Source organism: Oncorhynchus kisutch, linkage group LG21, assembly GCF_002021735.2.
Source record: "Oncorhynchus kisutch isolate 150728-3 linkage group LG21, Okis_V2, whole genome shotgun sequence".
NCBI lineage: Eukaryota > Metazoa > Chordata > Actinopteri > Salmoniformes > Salmonidae > Oncorhynchus > Oncorhynchus kisutch.
The window spans coordinates 43,906,249-43,927,524 of NC_034194.2; the positions used below are offsets into that span (position 1 = coordinate 43,906,249).

At 45.2% G+C, this 21,276-nt stretch overlaps 1 protein-coding gene across 1 annotated transcript in view; it reads right to left on the minus strand.

The window, feature by feature from the left end:
• Positions 1-21,276, minus strand: part of pinx1 (PIN2 (TERF1) interacting telomerase inhibitor 1) — a 67,166-nt gene that overhangs the window by 15,067 nt on the left and 30,823 nt on the right. Inside the window, exon 6 of the mRNA XM_031800612.1 lies at positions 10,220-10,308. Coding sequence (XP_031656472.1) covers positions 10,220-10,308 — 89 coding nt within the window. The remainder of the gene's footprint in view (positions 1-10,219; positions 10,309-21,276) is intronic.

Sequence of the window (21,276 nt, forward strand, 5' to 3'; positions counted from 1 at the left end):
TCCTGCCTTCCCGCCTCACCGTCTCCTCCTTCTGCCTTCCCGCCTCCCCATCTCCTCCTCCTGCCTTCCCGCCTCCCCATCTCCTCCTCCTGTCTTTTCCCCCCCTCCCCCTCCCCCTCCTACCTTCTCCCCCCTGCCCCCTCACCTGCTTCCTCCATCTTCCCTCACCACAAGAGAAATCACATGCTCTTGTTTCTGGTATCATAGAGGACTTCTGGTCACTTCTAAATGAAAGTGCGTTGGCTGCTGTAATGTAGCTTCCAGTTCTCCCCATCCTCCCGTCTCTCACCCACCCCAATGCTCCCTGTGCTTTTCAGCAGGCAAGCAGTGCCCCTGGCCACCCCCCCCTCTCCTCCTCCTCCCCCAGCCCCCTCCTATACCCCCCCACCACCAAGACCACTACCCCGATCCTCCCGTCTCTCACCCACCGCAATGCTCCCTGTGCTTTTCAGCAGGCAAGCAGTGCCCCTGGCCACCCCCCCTCTCCTCCTCCTCCTCCCCCAGCCCCCTCCTATACCCCCCCACCAACAAGACCACTACCCCCATCCTCCCGTCTCTCACCCACCGCAATGGTCCCTGTGCTTTTCAGCAGGCAAGCAGTGCCCCTGGCCACCCCCCCCTCTCCTCCTCCTCCTCCCCCAGCCCCCTCCTATACCCCCCCACCACCAAGACCACTACCCCCATCCTCCCGTCTCTCACCCACCACAATGCTCCCTGTGCTTTTCAGCAGGCAAGCAGTGCCCCTGGCCACCCCCCCCTCTCCTCCTCCTCCCCCAGCCCCCTCCTCTACCCCCCACCACCACCAAGACCACTACCCCCATCCTCTCTCTTCTCTGTCCACCTCCCCAGCCTGGTTGATTTATTTCTCCTTCCCCTCCAGCCACTCCGCCTGTCCCCCCACCCCACCTGGCCCCCAGCCAGTCCAGTCCCGGTCACTACGTAAGCGCGAAATAGCCGACGAGGCTGCAACGACTCCAGTGGCTACAGAGCCACACGGCATTAGCTGGAGTAAACCTTCCTGCCGCTGTCGTCGCCCGGCGACCGGTGAAAAATGTCCTGTGATTGGCTAATTAATCAGTCAAAAGGGGAGCGATGCGGCCTGTTACTGGTGGGACCAGAGCGGGTGCCCACAGAGGGCCTGCTGATAAATAGTCTCCCTGCCGATTCATACATCAACAAAAGTTAGTCATTTTTCTAAAGCCCAAGGCTGGCTGTGAAAGGTAGGGAAGGGAGAGGTATCGCCGCCGAATCATACCAAACCAGTTTTCATTTCTCTCTTTCGCTCACTTTATAGATTTTTTGTTGTTGTTGATTGTGGAAAAAGGGGGCTTCTCTACTCGACAGACAATTTTGTTTTGAAAATGTCTCACTTTTTAAAATCTTGTGTCATTTCTCTCTTTGAAGAGAGCGCTCTCCTTTTTTTTGCTGAGCCTAGTCTTGGAATAAAAAGCCTGCTGAATGGAACATCTCCAGAATTTCATCTATGTGCGGGAAACCAGCCCTGTGTGGTTCATGCAGATTAGGGGAGGCAGGTAGCCTAGTGGTCAGAGCGTTGGGCCAGTAACCGAAAGGGTTGCTAGATCAAATCCCCGAGCTGACAAGGAAAAAAATATGTCGTTCTGCCCCCTGAACAAGGCAGTTTAACCCACTGTTCCCCAGTAGGCCGTCATTGAAAATAAGAATTTGTTCTTCACTGACTTGCCTAGTTAAACTAATAAAAACATGTCTGGGATGTATTTAAACTGCCTTTTGACTGTTGTTGATCTACCTGCAGGTGTCTTACAGACCCGTTGGTTGTTTCAGCACGGTGGGTAAACAGTACACCCCCATAGGGTCATGAATAACACAAAGAAACCCCCACTGCTCTGTCTGAATTCATTTCAAAAACAAAAACAAATGAGGGTTATAGAGACTTGGCTAGGCGCCTGCATTCCAATATTCATTCTGGCCTTGTTTTCCTCAATCAGCAAACTCCTCCAGCATTATAGGAATTGTCATCAAGAGATATATATCTTGTATACAGAACAGGTTAGAATTGACAGAAAGGTTGATGCCCCCCCCCCCCCCCCCCCCCCCAAAAAATAAATTAATAAATAAATACACATCATTGGACTTTGAAATGGCGAACCCATCCATCATTTCGGACTCATCTGTATTTTTGAGGTAAACAACTACCTGGCAATATCAACGTTTCATCATCATTTAACAGAATATAGAATGCCCATGGTCGATGGTAATGAATAGGTCTAGCAATTAGTTAGTTAGTTAGTAGGCTGGCTGCGTGCATTGGCCTGGTTCCTAGGGTCAACTAGGTTCCAGCCAGGCGGCCGGTACGGAGCACTTCTCTTGGGGTTGAGTCGACCTCCCTGCCCTCTCCCACTCCCACTCCCTGCTCCGCCACAAAGAGGCCAGGCTCCAGCCCCGTCGCTGGTCACCTGCTGGCTGGTTATTCTGCCCACGCCCATGAAGGATCACTCGTCAGCGTGGAGGGGAGGGGTCCCTGGTGACGTTGTCTTCAGAAAAAATGAGGATAAGGACCGGGTGGTGTAGGGGTGTGTGAGGCAGAGCAGGTTGGGGGTTCAGGGACTACGGGCAGAGCGGAAACAGGGTACGGGGGCATTTGGCAGATGCTGGCGGTGTGGCAAGCAGGGCGCCTGGGAAGGGACAGGCGGAGTCTACAGAGACGCAGAGCTGCTGGGAACGGACAGGCGGAGTCTACAGAGACGCAGAGCTGCTGGGAAGGGACAGGCGGAGTCTACAGAGACGCAGAGCTTGAAAACATCGCTGCCGACGCAGAAGCCTTTGTCTTTTTCCTCCATTACAAAACCTGTGATTCTAACTACCCAGAGTCCTCCACTACAGTAGAACTACCCAGAGTCCTCCACTACAGTAGAACTACCCAGAGTCTTCCACTACAGTAGAACTACCCAGAGTCTTCCACTACAGTAGAACTACCCAGAGTCTTCCACTACAGTAGAACTACCCAGAGTCCTCCACTACAGTAGAACTACCCAGAGTCTTCCACTACAGTAGAACTACCCAGAGTCCTCCACTACAGTAGAACTACCCAGTCTTCCACTACAGTAGAACTACCCAGAGTCCTCCACTACAGTAGAACTACCCAGAGTCTTCCACTACAGTAGAACTACCCAGAGTCTTCCACTACAGTAGAACTACCCAGAGTCCTCCACTACAGTAGAACTACCCAGAGTCCTCCACTACAGTAGAACTACCCAGAGTCCTCCACTACAGTAGAACTACCCAGAGTCTACCACTACAGTAGAACTACCCAGAGTCTTCCACTACAGTAGAACTACCCAGAGTCCTCCACTACAGTAGAACTACCCAGAGTCTTCCACTACAGTAGAACTACCCAGAGTCCTCCACTACAGTAGAACTACCCAGAGTCTTCCACTACAGTAGAACTACCCAGAGTCCTCCACTACAGTAGAACTACCCAGAGTCCTCCACTACAGTAGAACTACCCAGAGTCTTCCACTACAGTAGAACTACCCAGAGACAAACCCCCCCCCCCCCCAAAAAAAAAAAACAGAAACATTTCTAGTGGTATTGCCAACCTAACTAATATGATATTAGAATATTCCTGGTCTTGTGTGAGGTCTAGTGTGTGTAAATTTAGTCCGTCCGGTCTAGGGTTCAGTCCGTCCGGTCCAGTGTTCTGTCCGTCCAGTCCGTCCGGTCCAGTGTTCTGTCCGTCCAGTCTAGTGTTCTGTCCGTCCGGTCCAGGGTTCGGTCCAGTGTTCTGTCCGTCCAGTCCGTCCGGTCCTGTCCGTCCGGTCCAGGGTCCAGTCCGTCCGGTCCAGGGTCCTGTCCGTCCGGTCCAGGGTCCTGTCCGTCCGGTCCAGGGTCCGGTCCGTCCGGTCCAGGGTTCGGTCCGTCCGGTCCAGGGTTCGGTCCGTCCGGTCCAGTGTTGAATTTGTGTCTGTGTGTGTGTAGCTGTGATAAGCTGATATACATGGGAACAGGGCTGAGAGTGACTGGTAAGCAGGAATATAGAAATACTAATGGTAATATTTACCGTTGAAGTAGGAAGTTTACATACACTTAGGTTGGAGTCATTAAAACTCGTTTTTTAACCACTACCTCAAATACCTTATTATTATCTATTCTGATGCCTAGTCACTTTACCCTGCCTTCATGTACATATCTACCTCAAATACCTTATTATTATCTATCCTGATGCCTAGTCACTTTACCCTGCCTTCATGTACCTATCTACCTCAAATACCTTATTATTATCTATCCTGATGCCTAGTCACTTTACCCTGCCTTCATGTACCTATCTACCTCAAATACCTTATTATTATCTATCCTGATGTCTAGTCACTTTACCCTGCCTTCATGTACCTATCTACCTCAAATACCTTATTATTATCTATCCTGATGCCTAGTCACTTTACCCTGCCTTCATGTACATATCTACCTCAAATACCTTATTATTATCTATCCTGATGCCTGGTCACTTTACCCTGCCTTCATGTACATATCTACCTCAAATACCTCGGTAGCAGGATAAATACGGTAATATTTACGGTAATCAATAGAGAGCAGTGTAGGTGTGTGTGTGGGGGGGGGGGGGGGGTTTGCATCAGTAATGAGTATGAGTGAGGGTTTATGGGAGTGTGAGTGAGGGTTTATGTGAGTATGAGTGAGGGTTTATGTGAGTGAGGGTTTGGGTTTATGTGAGTTTATGTGAGTGTGAGTGAGGGTTTATATGAGTGTGGGTTTATGTGAGTGTGAGTGAGGGTTTATGTGAGTGAGGGTTTATGTGAGTGTGAGTGAGGGTTTATGTGAGTGTGGGTTTATGTGAGTGTGAGTTTATGTGAGTGTGAGTTTATGTGAGTGTGAGTGTGGGTTTATGTGAGTGTGAGTTTATGTGAGTGAGGGTTTATGTGAGTGTGAGTGAGGGTTTATGTGAGTGTGGGTTTATGTGAGTGTGAGTTTATGTGAGTGTGAGTGAGGGTTTATGTGAGTGAGGGTTTATGTGAGTGTGAGTGAGGGTTTATGTGAGTGAGGGTTATGTGAGTGACAGTGAAGGTGTGTGTCTGACTGGGTAGAGACTTGTGGATAGGCAGAGTGTCAGGTCAGGTAGACAGTGTGAGAGACTTGTGGATAGGCAGAGTCAGGTAGACAGTGTGAGAGACTTGTGGATAGGCAGAGTCAGGTAGACAGTGTGAGAGACTTGTGGATAGGCAGAGTCAGGTAGACAGTCTGAGAGACTTGTGGATAGGCAGAGTCAGGTAGACAGTGTGAGAGACTTGTGGATAGGCAGAGTCAGGTAGACAGTGTGAGAGACTTGTGGATAGGCAGAGTCAGGTAGACAGTGTGAGAGACTTGTGGATAGGCAGTCAGGTAGACAGTGTGAGAGACTTGTGGATAGGCAGAGTGTCAGGTAGACAGTGTGAGAGACTTGTGGATAGGCAGAGTGTCAGGTCAGGTAGACAGTGTGAGAGACTTGTGGATAGGCAGAGTCAGGTAGACAGTGTGAGAGACTTGTGGATAGGCAGAGTCAGGTAGACAGTGTGAGAGACTTGTGGATAGGCAGAGTCAGGTAGACAGTGTGAGAGACTTGTGGATAGGCAGAGTCAGGTAGACAGTGTGAGAGACTTGTGGATAGGCAGAGTCAGGTAGACAGTGTGTATAGTCTGTGGGAGAAGGAGCGCGACACTTCTTACCCATTTAACTTACAGCCAGGGGGGACAGAAGCTGTTTAGGAGCCTGTTGGTCTGAGCGCCAGGTCCATGTTATGTTACTGTAGAACAGCTTACTGGATCGGGGTGTTTTGCCCCATTGGCTGTGTTAGGAATTTGTTATGGAAGTCAGACGAAAATGCCCAATGCACTGTAGTGTCTGTTTGGGTTAGTAAAGCAGGCGATGCTTGTGGTGGGGACTGCATTGTTTAGCAGTCTGTGTGTGTGTGTGTGTGTGTGTGTTTGGGCAGTGTTGTGTTTGTTGTGAAGGCTAGGAGCTCTAATTTGCTCTCAGATTGCAACTAATTGCGTGAAACAAAAGGACAGCCTCTCCGAGTGTGTCCATTGACAGGGCCCTCCGAGCACCTCGGAGAACAAGAGCCTGTGACCCCCCCCCCCCACCACCTCTCTCGGTGGCACCGACCAAACTGAGCCAACTCTCTCTGACACATACAGATTAGCCCCGGGGTAAAAGAGAGAAAGAGAAAGCGTTTGTCTCTTGGTTACTGGTCTAAAATGGAATGCAAAAGGGGGTAAGGTAATTACAGACACAGAGATGCAGCGAACAGCCTAACGACGATCATCGAGATCCCATTGGTTGGTTACACACACACACACACACACACACACACACACACACACACACACACACACACACACACACACACACACACGTCTAATCACTGCCTCTTTGATGTAATCAATCACGGAGGGTAATGTAAACACTGGTGAGTATTTTTTTGTCTGTGCCCTTTTGTGGGGGAAAACTCATCCCGACTTGCTGGACCTGGCTCCCCAGTGTCTGCGCTTAGGCCCTCCCAAGCCCACCCATTGGTTGTGCCCCTGCCCAGTCATGTGAAATACATAGATTATCGCCTAATGAATTTATTTCTATTGACTGATTTCCTGATATGAACTTTAACTCAGTAAAATCTTTTTAAATTGTTGCGTTACATACAGTACCAGTCAAAAGTTGACACACCTGCTCATTCAAGGGTTTGTTTTTTAAAACTATTTTCTACATTGTAGAATAATAGTGGACATGAAAACTATGAAATAACAAATATGGAATCATGTAGTAACCAACAAAAAAAGAAGTGTTAAATCAGAATATATTTAAAGAAAATGTGAGATTCTTCAAAGTAGCCACCCTTTGCCTTGATGATAGCTCTGCAGACTGGCATTCTCTCAACCAGCTTCATGAGGTAGTCACCTGGAATCCATTTAAGTTAATTTAAGTTAATTTGTGGAATTTCTTTCCTTCTTAATGTGTTTGAGCCAATCAGTTGTTTTGTGAGGGGTGGTATACAGAATATACTTAGAAAGTTTATTCAAGTGCCGTCGCAAAAACCATCAAGTGCTATGATTAAACTCTCATGAGGACCGCCACAGGACAGGAAGACCCAGAGTTACCTCTGCTGCAGAGGATCAGTTCATTAGAGTTAACTGGGTCTCATGAGGACCGCCACAGGACAGGAAGACCCAGAGTTACCTCTGCTGCAGAGGATCAGTTCATTAGAGTTAACTGGCTCTCATGAGGACTGCCACAGGACAGGAAGACCCAGAGTTACCTCTGCTGCAGAGGATCAGTTCATTAGAGTTAACTGGCTCTCATGAGGACCGCCACAGGAAAGGAAGACCCAGAGTTACCTCTGCTGCAGAGGATAAGTTCATTAGAGTTAACTGGCTCTCATGAGGACCGCCACAGGAAAGGAAGACCCAGAGTTACCTCTGCTGCAGAGGATAAGTTCATTCGAGTTACCAGCCTCAGAAATTGCAGCCCAAATAAATGCTTCCCAGAGTTCAAGTAACAGACACATCTCAACATCAACTGTTCAGAGGAGACTACGTGAATCAGGTCTTCGTGGTCGAATTGCTGCAAAGAAACCACTACTAAAGGACACCAATAAGAAGAGACTTGATTGGGCAAAGAAACACGAGCAATGGACATTAAGACCCGTGGAAATCTGTCCTTTGGTCTGATGAGTACAAATTAGATTTTTGGTTTCAACCGCCATGTCTTTGTGAGACGCAGAGTAGGTGAGTTAGGTAACTCAGGTGTCCCACCCTGTCAACAGGTTAGGTAACTGAGGTGTCCCACCCTGTCAACGGGTTAGGTAACTCAGGTGTCCCACCCTGTCAACAGGTTAGGTAACTCAGGTGTCCCACCCTGTCAACAGGTTAGGTAACTCAGGTGTCTATACTTTAACAGCCAAGGTCCCATTCTAAATTCAAATCTGCTGCTGATGGACCTCATGAGCTGGACTGGTCTGACTGGTCTGACTGGTCTGACTGGTCTGACTGGTCTAACTGGTCTGACTGCTCTGACTGCTCTGACTGCTCTGACTGGTCTGACTGGTCTGACTGGTCTGACTGGTCTGACTGGTCTGACTGCTCTGACTGCTCTGACTGGTCTGACTGGTCTGACTGCTCTGACTGCTCTGACTGCTCTGACTGCTCTGACTGCTCTGACTGCTCTGACTGGTCTGACTGGTCTGACTGCTCTGACTGCTCTGACTGCTCTGACTGCTCTGACTGCTCTGACTGGTCTGACTGGTCTGACTGGTCTGACTGCTCTGACTGGTCTGACTGCTCTGACTGGTCTGACTGCTCTGACTGGTCTGACTGCTCTGACTGGTCTGACTGCTCTCTGTGTTTTGATATGAAATCCACATCACCCACTAAATGAACTTGTCATTTTTTGCGGGTTTCAAGCTAGTAATGTATAAATATTTATCTTTAAAATGTAATTATGACATAGCCAATGAATATATAGCACCATTTTGGATTTCACCTCCCCCCCATCTCATAACCAAATGGTTTTGACCATTTAGAAGTTTGAACGGAGTGAGGATGTCCCCCCCCCCCCCCCCGCAGTGGTTTTACCCAATCATCTTCCAGAGGACACAATCATATTTCTGACCAGAAACGGATTCGTGGCAAAATAAGCAAATCCCATACACTGTGTAGGTCTAACTGAAGGAGAAGGGGCAGGGTGGGTGGATGGAGGGAAGGGGAGGTTGGTGTGCGCCGGTTGTCCTGTCCTCCCACGCCAGGCCTATGAGGGATGGGCCGGCGACCCTTCTCCACTCATCAGGGACAGACAGCTGGGCCGAGCGGCTCTGATCCATACACCCTGGCTATCGCCAGATTTATTATCAGGACAGGACAATGAGGCCACAGTCACATAATTAACCAACCCCCCCCAATATTGGCCAGACATTATTGGAAAATGGCCAGTACTGCTGGCTTCTTATTATTTTTAAATATAAAATAAGAACTACATTTGTCAGTCTTTCAACTGACCTGGGACCAACAGGCAAATTGGGGGAAATCAGAATTGACTGAAGGCCGTCTGCATTGAGGTTGGACTGATGGAAATCAGAATTGACTGAAGGTCGTCTGCATTGAGGTTGGACTGATGGAAATCAGAATTGACTGAAGGTCGTCTGCATTGAGGTTGGACTGATGGAAATCAGAATTGACTGAAGGCCGTCTGCATTGAGGTTGGACTGATGGAAAACAGAATTGACTGAAGGCCGTCTGCATTGAGGTTGGACTGATGGAAATCAGAATTGACTGAAGGCCGTCTGCATTGAGGTTGGACTGATGGAAATCAGAATTGACTGAAGGTCGTCTGCATTGAGGTTGGACTGATGGAAATCAGAATTGACTGAAGGCCGTCTGCATTGAGGTTGGACTGATGGAAATCAGAATTGACTGAAGGCCGTCTGCATTGAGGTTGGACTGATGGAAATCAGAATTGACTGAAGGTCGTCTGCATTGAGGTTGGACTGATGGAAATCAGAATTGACTGAAGGCCGTCTGCATTGAGGTTGGACTGATGGAAATCAGAATTGACTGAAGGTCGTCTGCATTGAGGTTGGACTGATGGAAATCAGAATTGACTGAAGGCCGTCTGCATTGAGGTTGGACTGATATAAATCAGAATAGAAGACAGTTCTCATTAATTAATTAATTAACCATTAACATCATCGCTAACGGCGACACAAAGTGGAGAGACAAGCGCACACACTACACACACACACTACACACACACACACACACACACACACACACACACACACACACACACACACACACACACACTACACACACTACACACACGTTCCAGAAAGTTGGAGGTAAATATTATATCACTGATGCATTTTTGTCATGCCTTATGATTACCTCAAGCACAAGAAAGTTCAATACTTATTGGTCGATTTGTTTTTAAAATGTCTGGATTCAGTGAGTCCACGTTCTCCATAAAGCAGATTTTATAGGGTCCTTATTAGCGCACTATATAGCGAATAAGTTTTCATTTAGGACGGGCCTCTACCGACCTGGCCTTGGCTCTAGGAGGGGTCACGGGACATGGGGAGGAGACGGTGGTGGTGTTGCCAGTGAGTTAGAGGGTTAGATGTAGATAAGGGCTGGTTAGGGTTTCAGTCACAACGATGTAGCTGTATAACAACATGACTTATTGGGACTATATAGGGTCTTACCTCTTCCTGGTCCTCGGCTATGCGCTTCGTCCCCCTCTTCCCAAAGATACAGGCCAGGTCTGTCTGGCTGCGGCTGGACAGGTCCTTCCCTAAAAGGAGCAGGTTAGGGTTAGATACAAGGAGACAGAGATACACAGAGAGACAGACAGAGAGACAGAGATACAGAGAGACAGACAGAGAGACAGAGACCGAGAGAGAGACAGAGAGAGAGACAGACAGAGGGAGATAGAGAGAGGGAGACAGAGACCGAGAGAGAGAGGTAACTTCCACAAAGCTGTGAACGATCTGAGAGACAAGGCAAGAAGGGCCTTTATGCCATCAAAAGGAACATACAATTAAATTAGGATCTGGCAAAAAATACTAGAATCAGTCTTAAAGCCCATTGCCCTTTATGGTTGTGAGGTCTGGGGTCCGCTCACCAACCAAGACTTCACATGATGGGACAAACACCAAATTGAGACTCTGCATGCAGAATTCTGCAAAAATATCCTCTGTGTACAACGTAGAACAACAAATAATGTATGCTGAGCAGAATTAGGCCGATACCCACTAATTATCAAAATCTAGACAAGAGCCGTTAAATTCTACAACCACCTAAAAGGAAGCGATTCCCAAACCTTCCATAACAAAGCCATCACCTACAGAGAGATGAACCTGGAGAAGAGTCCCCTAAGCAAACCAGGACAGCAACACAATTAGACCCAACCAAATCATGAGAAAACACAAAGATAATTACTTGACACATTGGAAAGAATTAACAAAAAAACAGAGCAAACTAGAATGCTATTTGGCCCTAAACAGAGAGTACACAGCGGCAGAATACCTGACCACTGTGACTGACCCAAACTTAAGGAAAGCTTTGACTATGTACAGACTCAGTGAGCATAATCTTGCTATTGAGAAAGGCCGCCGTAGGCAGACATGGCTCTCAAGAGAAGACCGGCTATGTGCTCACTGCACACAAAATGGGGTGGAAACTGAGCTGCACTTCCTAACCTCCTGTCCAACGTATGACCATATTAGAGAGACATATTTCCCTCAGATTACACAGATCCACAAATAATTCAAAAACAAATCCAATTTTGATAAACTCCCATATCTACTGGGTGAAATACCACAGTGTGACATCACAGCAGCAAGATTTGTGACCTGTTGCCACAAGAAAAGGGCAACCAGTGAAGAACAAACACCATTGTAAATACAACCCATATCTATGCTTATTTATTTTATCTTGTGTCCTTTAGCCATTTGTACATTGTTAAAACACTGTATATATATATGACATTTGTAATGTCTTTATTGTTTTGAAACTTCTGTATGTGTTTACTGTTAATTTGTATTGTTTATTTCACTTTTGTTTATTATCTACCTCACTTGCTTTGGCAACGTTAACACGTTTCCCATGCCAATAAAGCCCCTTGAATTGAGAGACAGAGAGACAGCGAGAGGGAGAGAGAGAGACAGACACAGAGAGAGAGACAGACAGAGAGAGGAGAGGTGTTTTATAAGTCTGAGGTATTACAGACAGAGAGAGAGAGAGGTGTTTTATAAGGATGAGGTATTACAGACAGACAGAGAGAGGTGTTTTATAAGGCTGAGGTATTACAGACAGAGAGAGGAGAGGTGTTTTATAAGGATGAGGTATTACAGACAGAGAGAGAGAGGTGTTTTATAAGGATGAGGTATTACAGACAGAGAGAGAGAGAGGTGTTTTATAAGGATGAGGTATTACAGACAGACAGAGAGAGAGGTGTTTTATAAGGATGAGGTATTACAGACAGAGAGAGAGGTGTTTTATAAGGATGAGGTATTACAGACAGAGAGAGAGGAGAGGTGTTTTATAAGGCTGAGGTATTACAGACAGAGAGAGGTGTTTTATAAGGATGAGGTATTACAGACAGAGAGAGAGGAGAGGTGTTTTATAAGGATGAGGTATTACAGACAGACAGAGAGAGGTGTTTTATAAGGATGAGGTATTATAGACAGAGAGAGGAGAGGTGTTTTATAAGGATGAGGTATTACAGACAGAGAGAGGTGTTTTATAAGGATGAGGTATTACAGACAGAGGAGAGGTGTTTTATAAGGATGAGGTATTACAGACAGAGGAGAGGTGTTTATAAGGATGAGGTATTACAGACAGAGAGAGAGGTGTTTTATAAGGCTGAGGTATTACAGACAGAGAGAGAGAGAGGTGTTTTATAAGGATGAGGTATTACAGACAGAGAGAGAGAGGTGTTTTATAAGGATGAGGTATTACAGACAGAGAGAGAGGTGTTTTATAAGGCTGAGGTATTACAGACAGAGAGAGAGGAGAGGTGTTTTATAAGGATGAGGTATTACAGACAGAGAGAGAGAGGAGAGGTGTTTTATAAGGATGAGGTATTACAGACAGATAGAGAGAGGAGAGGTGTTTTATAAGGCTGAGGTATTACAGACAGAGAGAGAGGTGTTTTATAAGGCTGAGGTATTACAGACAGAGAGAGAGGTGTTTTATAAGGCTGAGGTATTACAGACAGAGAGAGAGGTGTTTTATAAGGCTGAGGTATTACAGACAGAGAGAGAGGTGTTTTATAAGTCTGAGGTATTACAGACAGAGAGAGGAGAAGTGTTTATAAGGCTGAGGTATTACAGACAGAGAGAGGAGAGGTGTTTTATAAGGCTGAGGTATTACAGACAGAGAGAGGAGAGGTGTTTTATAAGTCTGAGGTATTACAGACAGAGAGAGGAGAGGTGTTTTATAAGGCTGAGGTATTACAGACAGATAGAGGAGAGGTGTTTTATAAGGCTGAGGTATTACAGACAGAGAGAGAGGTGTTTTATAAGGCTGAGGTATTACAGACAGAGAGAGGTGTTTTATAAGGATGAGGTATTACAGACAGAGAGAGAGGTGTTTTATAAGGATGAGGTATTACAGACAGAGAGAGGTGTTTTATAAGGCTGAGGTATTACAGACAGAGAGAGAGGTGTTTTATAAGGCTGAGGTATTACAGACAGAGAGAGAGGTGTTTTATAAGGCTGAGGTATTACAGACAGAGAGAGGAGAGGTGTTTTATAAGGCTGAGGTATTACAGACAGAGAGAGAGGTGTTTTATAAGGATGAGGTATTACAGACAGAGAGAGAGGTGTTTTATAAGGCTGAGGTATTACAGACAGAGAGAGAGGTGTTTTATAAGTCTGAGGTATTACAGACAGACAGAGAGGTGTTTTATAAGGATGAGGTATTACAGACAGAGAGAGGAGAGGTGTTTTATAAGGATGAGGTATTACAGACAGAGAGAGGAGAGGTGTTTTATAAGGATGAGGTATTACAGACAGAGAGAGAGGTGTTTTATAAGGATGAGGTATTACAGACAGAGAGAGAGGTGTTTTATAAGGCTGAGGTATTACAGACAGAGAGAGAGGTGTTTTATAAGTCTGAGGTATTACAGACAGACAGAGAGGTGTTTTATAAGGATGAGGTATTACAGACAGAGAGAGGAGAGGTGTTTTATAAGGATGAGGTATTACAGACAGAGAGAGGAGAGGTGTTTTATAAGGATGAGGTATTACAGACAGACAGAGAGAGGTGTTTTATAAGGCTGAGGTATTACAGACAGAGAGAGGAGAGGTGTTTTATAAGGATGAGGTATTACAGACAGAGAGAGAGAGGTGTTTTATAAGGATGAGGTATTACAGACAGAGAGAGAGAGAGGTGTTTTATAAGGATGAGGTATTACAGACAGACAGAGAGAGAGGTGTTTTATAAGGATGAGGTATTACAGACAGAGAGAGAGGTGTTTTATAAGGATGAGGTATTACAGACAGAGAGAGAGGAGAGGTGTTTTATAAGGCTGAGGTATTACAGACAGAGAGAGGTGTTTTATAAGGATGAGGTATTACAGACAGAGAGAGAGGAGAGGTGTTTTATAAGGATGAGGTATTACAGACAGACAGAGAGAGGTGTTTTATAAGGATGAGGTATTATAGACAGAGAGAGAGGTGTTTTATAAGGCTGAGGTATTACAGACAGAGAGAGAGGTGTTTTATAAGGCTGAGGTATTACAGACAGAGAGAGAGGTGTTTTATAAGGCTGAGGTATTACAGACAGAGAGAGAGGTGTTTTATAAGGCTGAGGTATTAAAGACAGAGAGAGAGGTGTTTTATAAGGCTGAGGTATTACAGACAGAGAGAGAGAGGTGTTTTATAAGGATGAGGTATTACAGACAGAGAGAGGAGAGGTGTTTTATAAGGCTGAGGTATTACAGACAGAGAGAGGAGAGGTGTTTTATAAGGATGAGGTATTACAGAGAGAGGAGAGGTGTTTTATAAGGCTGAGGTATTACAGACAGAGAGAGAGGTGTTTTATAAGGCTGAGGTATTACAGACAGAGAGAGAGGTGTTTTATAAGGCTGAGGTATTACAGACAGAGAGAGAGGTGTTTTATAAGGATGAGGTATTACAGACAGACAGAGAGAGGAGAGGTGTTTTATAAGGCTGAGGTATTACAGACAGAGAGAGGAGAGGTGTTTTATAAGGATGAGGTATTACAGACAGAGAGAGAGGTGTTTTATAAGGATGAGGTATTACAGACAGAGAGAGAGGTGTTTTATAAGGATGAGGTATTACAGACAGAGAGAGAGGTGTTTTATAAGGCTGAGGTATTACAGACAGAGAGAGAGGTGTTTTATAAGGCTGAGGTATTACAGACAGAGAGAGGTGTTTTATAAGGATGAGGTATTACAGACAGAGAGAGAGGTGTTTTATAAGGATGAGGTATTACAGACAGAGAGAGGTGTTTTATAAGGCTGAGGTATTACAGACAGAGAGAGAGGTGTTTTATAAGGATGAGGTATTACAGACGGAGAGAGAGGTGTTTTATAAGGCTGAGGTATTACAGACAGAGAGAGAGGTGTTTTATAAGGCTGAGGTATTACAGACAGAGAGAGGAGAGGTGTTTTATAAGGCTGAGGTATTACAGACAGAGAGAGAGGTGTTTTATAAGGATGAGGTATTACAGACAGAGAGAGAGGTGTTTTATAAGGCTGAGGTATTACAGACAGAGAGAGAGGTGTTTTATAAGTCTGAGGTATTACAGACAGACAGAGAGGTGTTTTATAAGGATGAGGTATTACAGACAGAGAGAGGAGAGGTGTTTTATAAGGATGAGGTATTACAGACAGAGAGAGGAGAGGTGTTTTATAAGGCTGAGGTATTACAGACAGAGAGAGAGGTGTTTTATAAGGCTGAGGTATTACAGACAGAGAGAGAGGTGTTTTATAAGGCTGAGGTATTACAGACAGAGAGAGAGGTGTTTTATAAGGCTGAGGTATTACAGACAGAGAGAGAGAGAGGTGTTTTATAACGATGAGGTATTACAGACAGAGAGAGGAGAGGTGTTTTATAAGGATGAGGTATTACAGAGAGAGGAGAGGTGTTTTAGAAGGCTGAGGTATTACAGACAGAGAGAGAGGTGTTTTATAAGGCTGAGGTATTACAGACAGAGAGAGAGGTGTTTTATAAGGCTGAGGTATTACAGACAGAGAGAGAGGTGTTTTATAAGGCTGAGGTATTACAGACAGAGAGAGAGGTGTTTTATAAGGCTGAGGTATTACAGACAGAGAGAGGTGTTTTATAAGGCTGAGGTATTACAGACAGAGAGAGAGAGGTGTTTTATAAGGATGAGGTATTACAGACAGAGAGAGGAGAGGTGTTTTATAAGGATGAGGTATTACAGACAGAGAGAGGAGAGGTGTTTTATAAGGCTGAGGTATTACAGACAGAGAGAGGAGAGGTGTTTTATAAGGATGAGGTATTACAGAGAGAGGAGAGGTGTTTTATAAGGCTGAGGTATTACAGACAGAGAGAGAGGTGTTTTATAAGGCTGAGGTATTACAGACAGAGAGAGAGGTGTTTTATAAGGCTGAGGTATTACAGACAGAGAGAGAGGTGTTTTATAAGGCTGAGGTATTACAGACAGAGAGAGAGGTGTTTTATAAGGATGAGGTATTACAGACAGACAGAGAGAGGAGAGGTGTTTTATAAGGCTGAGGTATTACAGACAGAGAGAGGTGTTTTATAAGGATGAGGTATTACAGACAGAGAGAGAGGTGTTTTATAAGGATGAGGTATTACATACAGAGAGAGAGGTGTTTTATAAGGATGAGGTATTACAGACAGAGAGAGGAGAGGTGTTTTATAAGGATGAGGTATTACAGACAGAGAGAGAGGTGTTTTATAAGGATGAGGTATTACAGACAGAGAGAGAGGTGTTTTATAAGGATGAGGTATTACAGACAGAGAGAGAGGTGTTTTATAAGGCTGAGGTATTACAGACAGAGAGAGGAGAGGTGTTTTATAAGGCTGAGGTATTACAGACAGAGAGAGAGGTGTTTTATAAGGCTGAGGTATTACAGACAGAGAGAGAGAGGTGTTTTATAAGGATGAGGTATTACAGACAGAGAGAGGAGAGGTGTTTTATAAGGCTGAGGTATTACAGACAGAGAGAGGAGAGGTGTTTTATAAGGCTGAGGTATTACAGACAGAGAGAGAGGTGTTTTATAAGGCTGAGGTATTACAGACAGAGAGAGAGGTGTTTTATAAGGCTGAGGTATTACAGACAGAGAGAGAGGTGTTTTATAAGGCTGAGGTATTACAGACAGAGAGAGAGAGAGGTGTTTTATAAGGATGAGGTATTACAGACAGAGAGAGGAGAGGTGTTTTATAAGGATGAGGTATTACAGAGAGAGGAGATGTGTTTTATAAGGCTGAGGTATTACAGACAGAGAGAGAGGTGTTTTATAAGGCTGAGGTATTACAGACAGAGAGAGAGGTGTTTTATAAGGCTGAAGGTATTACAGACAGAGAGAGAGGTGTTTTATAAGGCTGAGGTATTAGACAGAGAGAGAGGTGTTTTATAAGGCTGAGGTATTACAGACAGAGAGAGAGGTGTTTTATAAGGATGAGGTATTACAGACAGACAGAGAGAGGAGAGGTGTTTTATAAGGCTGAGGTATTACAGACAGAGAGAGAGGTGTTTTATAAGGATGAGGTATTACAGACAGAGAGAGAGGTGTTTTATAAGGCTGAGGTATTACAGACAGAGAGAGGTGTTTTATAAGGCTGAGGTATTACAGACAGAGAGAGGTGTTTTATAAGGATGAGGTATTACAGACAGAGAGAGAGGTGTTTTATAAGGATGAGGTATTACAGACAGAGAGAGGTGTTTTATAAGGCTGAGGTATTACAGACAGAGAGAGAGGTGTTTTATAAGGATGAGGTATTACAGACGGAGAGAGAGGTGTTTTATAAGGCTGAGGTATTACAGACAGAGAGAGAGGTGTTTTATAAGGCTGAGGTATTACAGACAGAGAGAGGAGAGGTGTTTTATAAGGCTGAGGTATTACAGACAGAGAGAGAGGTGTTTTATAAGGATGAGGTATTACAGACAGAGAGAGAGGTGTTTTATAAGGCTGAGGTATTACAGACAGAGAGAGAGGTGTTTTTATAAGTCTGAGGTATTACAGACAGACAGAGAGGTGTTTTATAAGGATGAGGTATTACAGACAGAGAGAGGAGAGGTGTTTTATAAGGATGAGGTATTACAGACAGAGAGAGGAGAGGTGTTTTATAAGGCTGAGGTATTACAGAGAGAGAGAGAGGTGTTTTATAAGGCTGGGGTATTACAGACAGACAGAGAGAGGTGTTTTATAAGGATGAGGTATTACAGACAGACAGAGAGAGGTGTTTTATAAGGATGAGGTATTACAGACAGAGAGAGAGGTGTTTTATAAGGATGAGGTATTACAGACAGAGAGAGAGAGAGGTGTTTTATAAGGCTGAGGTATTACAGACAGAGAGAGGAGAGGTGTTTTATAAGGATGAGGTATTACAGAGAGAGGAGAGGTGTTTTATAAGGCTGAGGTATTACAGACAGAGAGAGAGGTGTTTTATAAGGCTGAGGTATTACAGACAGAGAGAGAGGTGTTTTATAAGGCTGAGGTATTACAGACAGAGAGAGAGGTGTTTTATAAGGCTGAGGTATTACAGACAGAGAGAGAGGTGTTTTATAAGGCTGAGGTATTACAGACAGAGAGAGAGGTGTTTTATAAGGCTGAGGTATTACAGACAGAGAGAGAGAGGTGTTTTATAAGGATGAGGTATTACAGACAGAGAGAGGATAGGTGTTTTATAAGGCTGAGGTATTACAGACAGAGAGAGGAGAGGTGTTTTATAAGGATGAGGTATTACAGAGAGAGGAGAGGTGTTTTATAAGGCTGAGGTATTACAGACAGAGAGAGAGGTGTTTTATAAGGCTGAGGTATTACAGACAGAGAGAGAGGTGTTTTATAAGGCTGAGGTATTACAGACAGAGAGAGAGGTGTTTTATAAGGCTGAGGTATTACAGACAGAGAGAGAGGCGTTTATAAGGATGAGGTATTACAGACAGACAGAGAGAGGAGAGGTGTTTTATAAGGCTGAGGTATTACAGACAGAGAGAGGAGAGGTGTTTTATAAGGATGAGGTATTACAGACAGAGAGAGGTGTTTTATAAGGCTGAGGTATTACAGACAGAGAGAGAGGTGTTTTATAAGGCTGAGGTATTACAGACAGAGAGAGGAGAGGTGTTTTATAAGGCTGAGGTATTACAGACAGAGAGAGGAGAGGTGTTTTATAAGGGCTGAGGTATTACAGACAGAGAGAGAGAGGTGTTTTATAAGGCTGAGGTATTACAGACAGAGAGAGAGAGAGGTGTTTTATAAGGCTGAGGTATTACAGACAGAGAGAGAGAGAGGTGTTTTATAAGGCTGGGGTATTACAGACAGACAGAGAGAGGTGTTTTATAAGGATGAGGTATTACAGACAGACAGAGAGAGGTGTTTTATAAGGATGAGGTATTACAGACAGAGAGAGAGGTGTTTTATAAGGATGAGGTATTACAGACAGAGAGAGAGGTGTTTTATAAGGATGAGGTATTACATACAGAGAGAGAGGTGTTTTATAAGGATGAGGTATTACAGACAGAGAGAGAGGTGTTTTATACATTCCATATACGTCTACCAGGGCCATTATTCTAAATATTTAGTCTGACTTCTGACTCCCTTCCCTCCAAAGTGTCTTGTTTTGCTAAAGGCGTTTGAGAAAAACACAAGTCAAATATAGATGCTACAGGCGGCATTCTCGTTGATACGGCCAGATCCTTTCCTGTTGTCAGGAAAACACGGACGACATTCCTCCCCCCCCCCTTTACCTCACCTGGCTTGGGAGCGCCGTCTGTCGTCACTCAGTACCTACTTCCTGTTTTCTCTCCTCTAGCCTCCATCTGACACCCTACTTCCTACATAAGTGCACATAACCCATAGGGGATCTTGTCAAAACAAGTGCACTACGTAGAGAATAGTGTGCCATTTTAATTTTCGTAGCCACTCTTACGTCAAATCAGAGGCTACTTCCTATTTTCTGTCTGGTCCATCTGGCATGTCCATTTACCCCCCCCCCCCCCCCCCCTCCTTTACACGACCCTACCTAATAACACCAGACCCTAATCTCTCCACCAGGCCCCGAACGCTCCCAAATGGCACCCTAACCTCTGCATAGTGCACTATAGAGTCAAAAGAAGTGCACTATGTAGAGAATAGGCTACCATTTGGAATATAAACCCCATTTACTCCCGTTGTGCTCCTAATATAGCCGCGAGGGGAAGGCCGTGCTCCTGATAGATAAAAGCAGGGAGATGGATAGGATGGGGACAGATTGGGAATTGCGTCCACAGTAGTACCACGTTCCAAATATATAGTGCACTACTTTTCATCAGATCAGAACCATTATAATCAGTGCACTACAAAAGGAATAGGGTGCCATTTTGTACATAGCATGGGATGCTCTCCCATAGCCCCCCCCACCCCCCCCCCCCAGACAGCCCGTTGCTGTTGTTGACCTTTCACCCCAGTTCTTAAAAAAGAAACTCATTAACCCTCAGACAGAGATGGAAGAACGATCACACAATTCTTCCAACATGCTGTTGTTTCCTCCTCAGTCCTCAGGACAACCTCGTTGACCCCAGATGAACCATCAGAGTTTACCCTCCTCTTCCTCTTCTTCCTCCTGTCTGATGAACAGTTTGCCAACTGGTTAACGATTTAATTTAAACCGTTCAGTAATTAAGAATTGAGGCTGTGTTACCTAACCACTTGTTAGTTGGCTCAATCCATGAGTGCCCGTACACACACATACACACACACACACACACACTAAGCTTAACAGCAGCTAGAATGTGCAGCAGGAATGTTGACCCGAGTGTGTTGCCATGGCCACCTGAGGGACGCTCTCCTGTCACTGGCTGGACCACATGCTCCTCCTACAAAACACCCCCTCTCTGAAACGTGATAGGTCCATTCCGAACCTGCCTGCTTGAATTGTCGCTTGACGGGTATGTTACTGGTTGCATCAAGCTGCCTCTCAACAGAAACAGGAGACAGACTAGTGTCCTGTCCAGGGGGTGTCCTGGTACATCAAGCTGTCTCACTACAGAAACAGGAGACAGACTAGTGTCCTGTCCAGGGGGTGTCCTGTACATCAAGCTGTCTCACTACAGAAACAGGAGATAGACTAGTGTCCTGTCCAGGGGGTGTCCTGTCCAGGGGTGTCCTGTACATCAAGCTGTCTCACTACAGAAACAGGAGATTGGCTCATATGGGCTGCTGTGGCTCAGACAAGGCTACTAGGGGTTGGGGACAGAGCTGGACCAATCACAGACCTAGCTTGCACCAAATGGCGCCCTAATACCCATTTAGTGCAGTACTTTGACAAGGGCCCAGAAAGAATATGGTGCTATTTGGGATGCTCAGTCAGTTTGGATCGCCAAGACGATCACCACGACGATCCAGACATCGAGCCACACCTCTTTGCATGTTACTGGTTTCTCCTTGCCTGTGGAAGCGTCCTCTTGTCAGGGGTTTGAAGCATTGCCAGCTTAATGTTAAGGCTAGGTAATGGATTAGGAAGAGTTGAGCTGTTTATATCTGAAGTTGAAAAGGTTGCTGCTTCCTTCCTGCCTGCCAACTGCATGCCTTCCTTCCTGT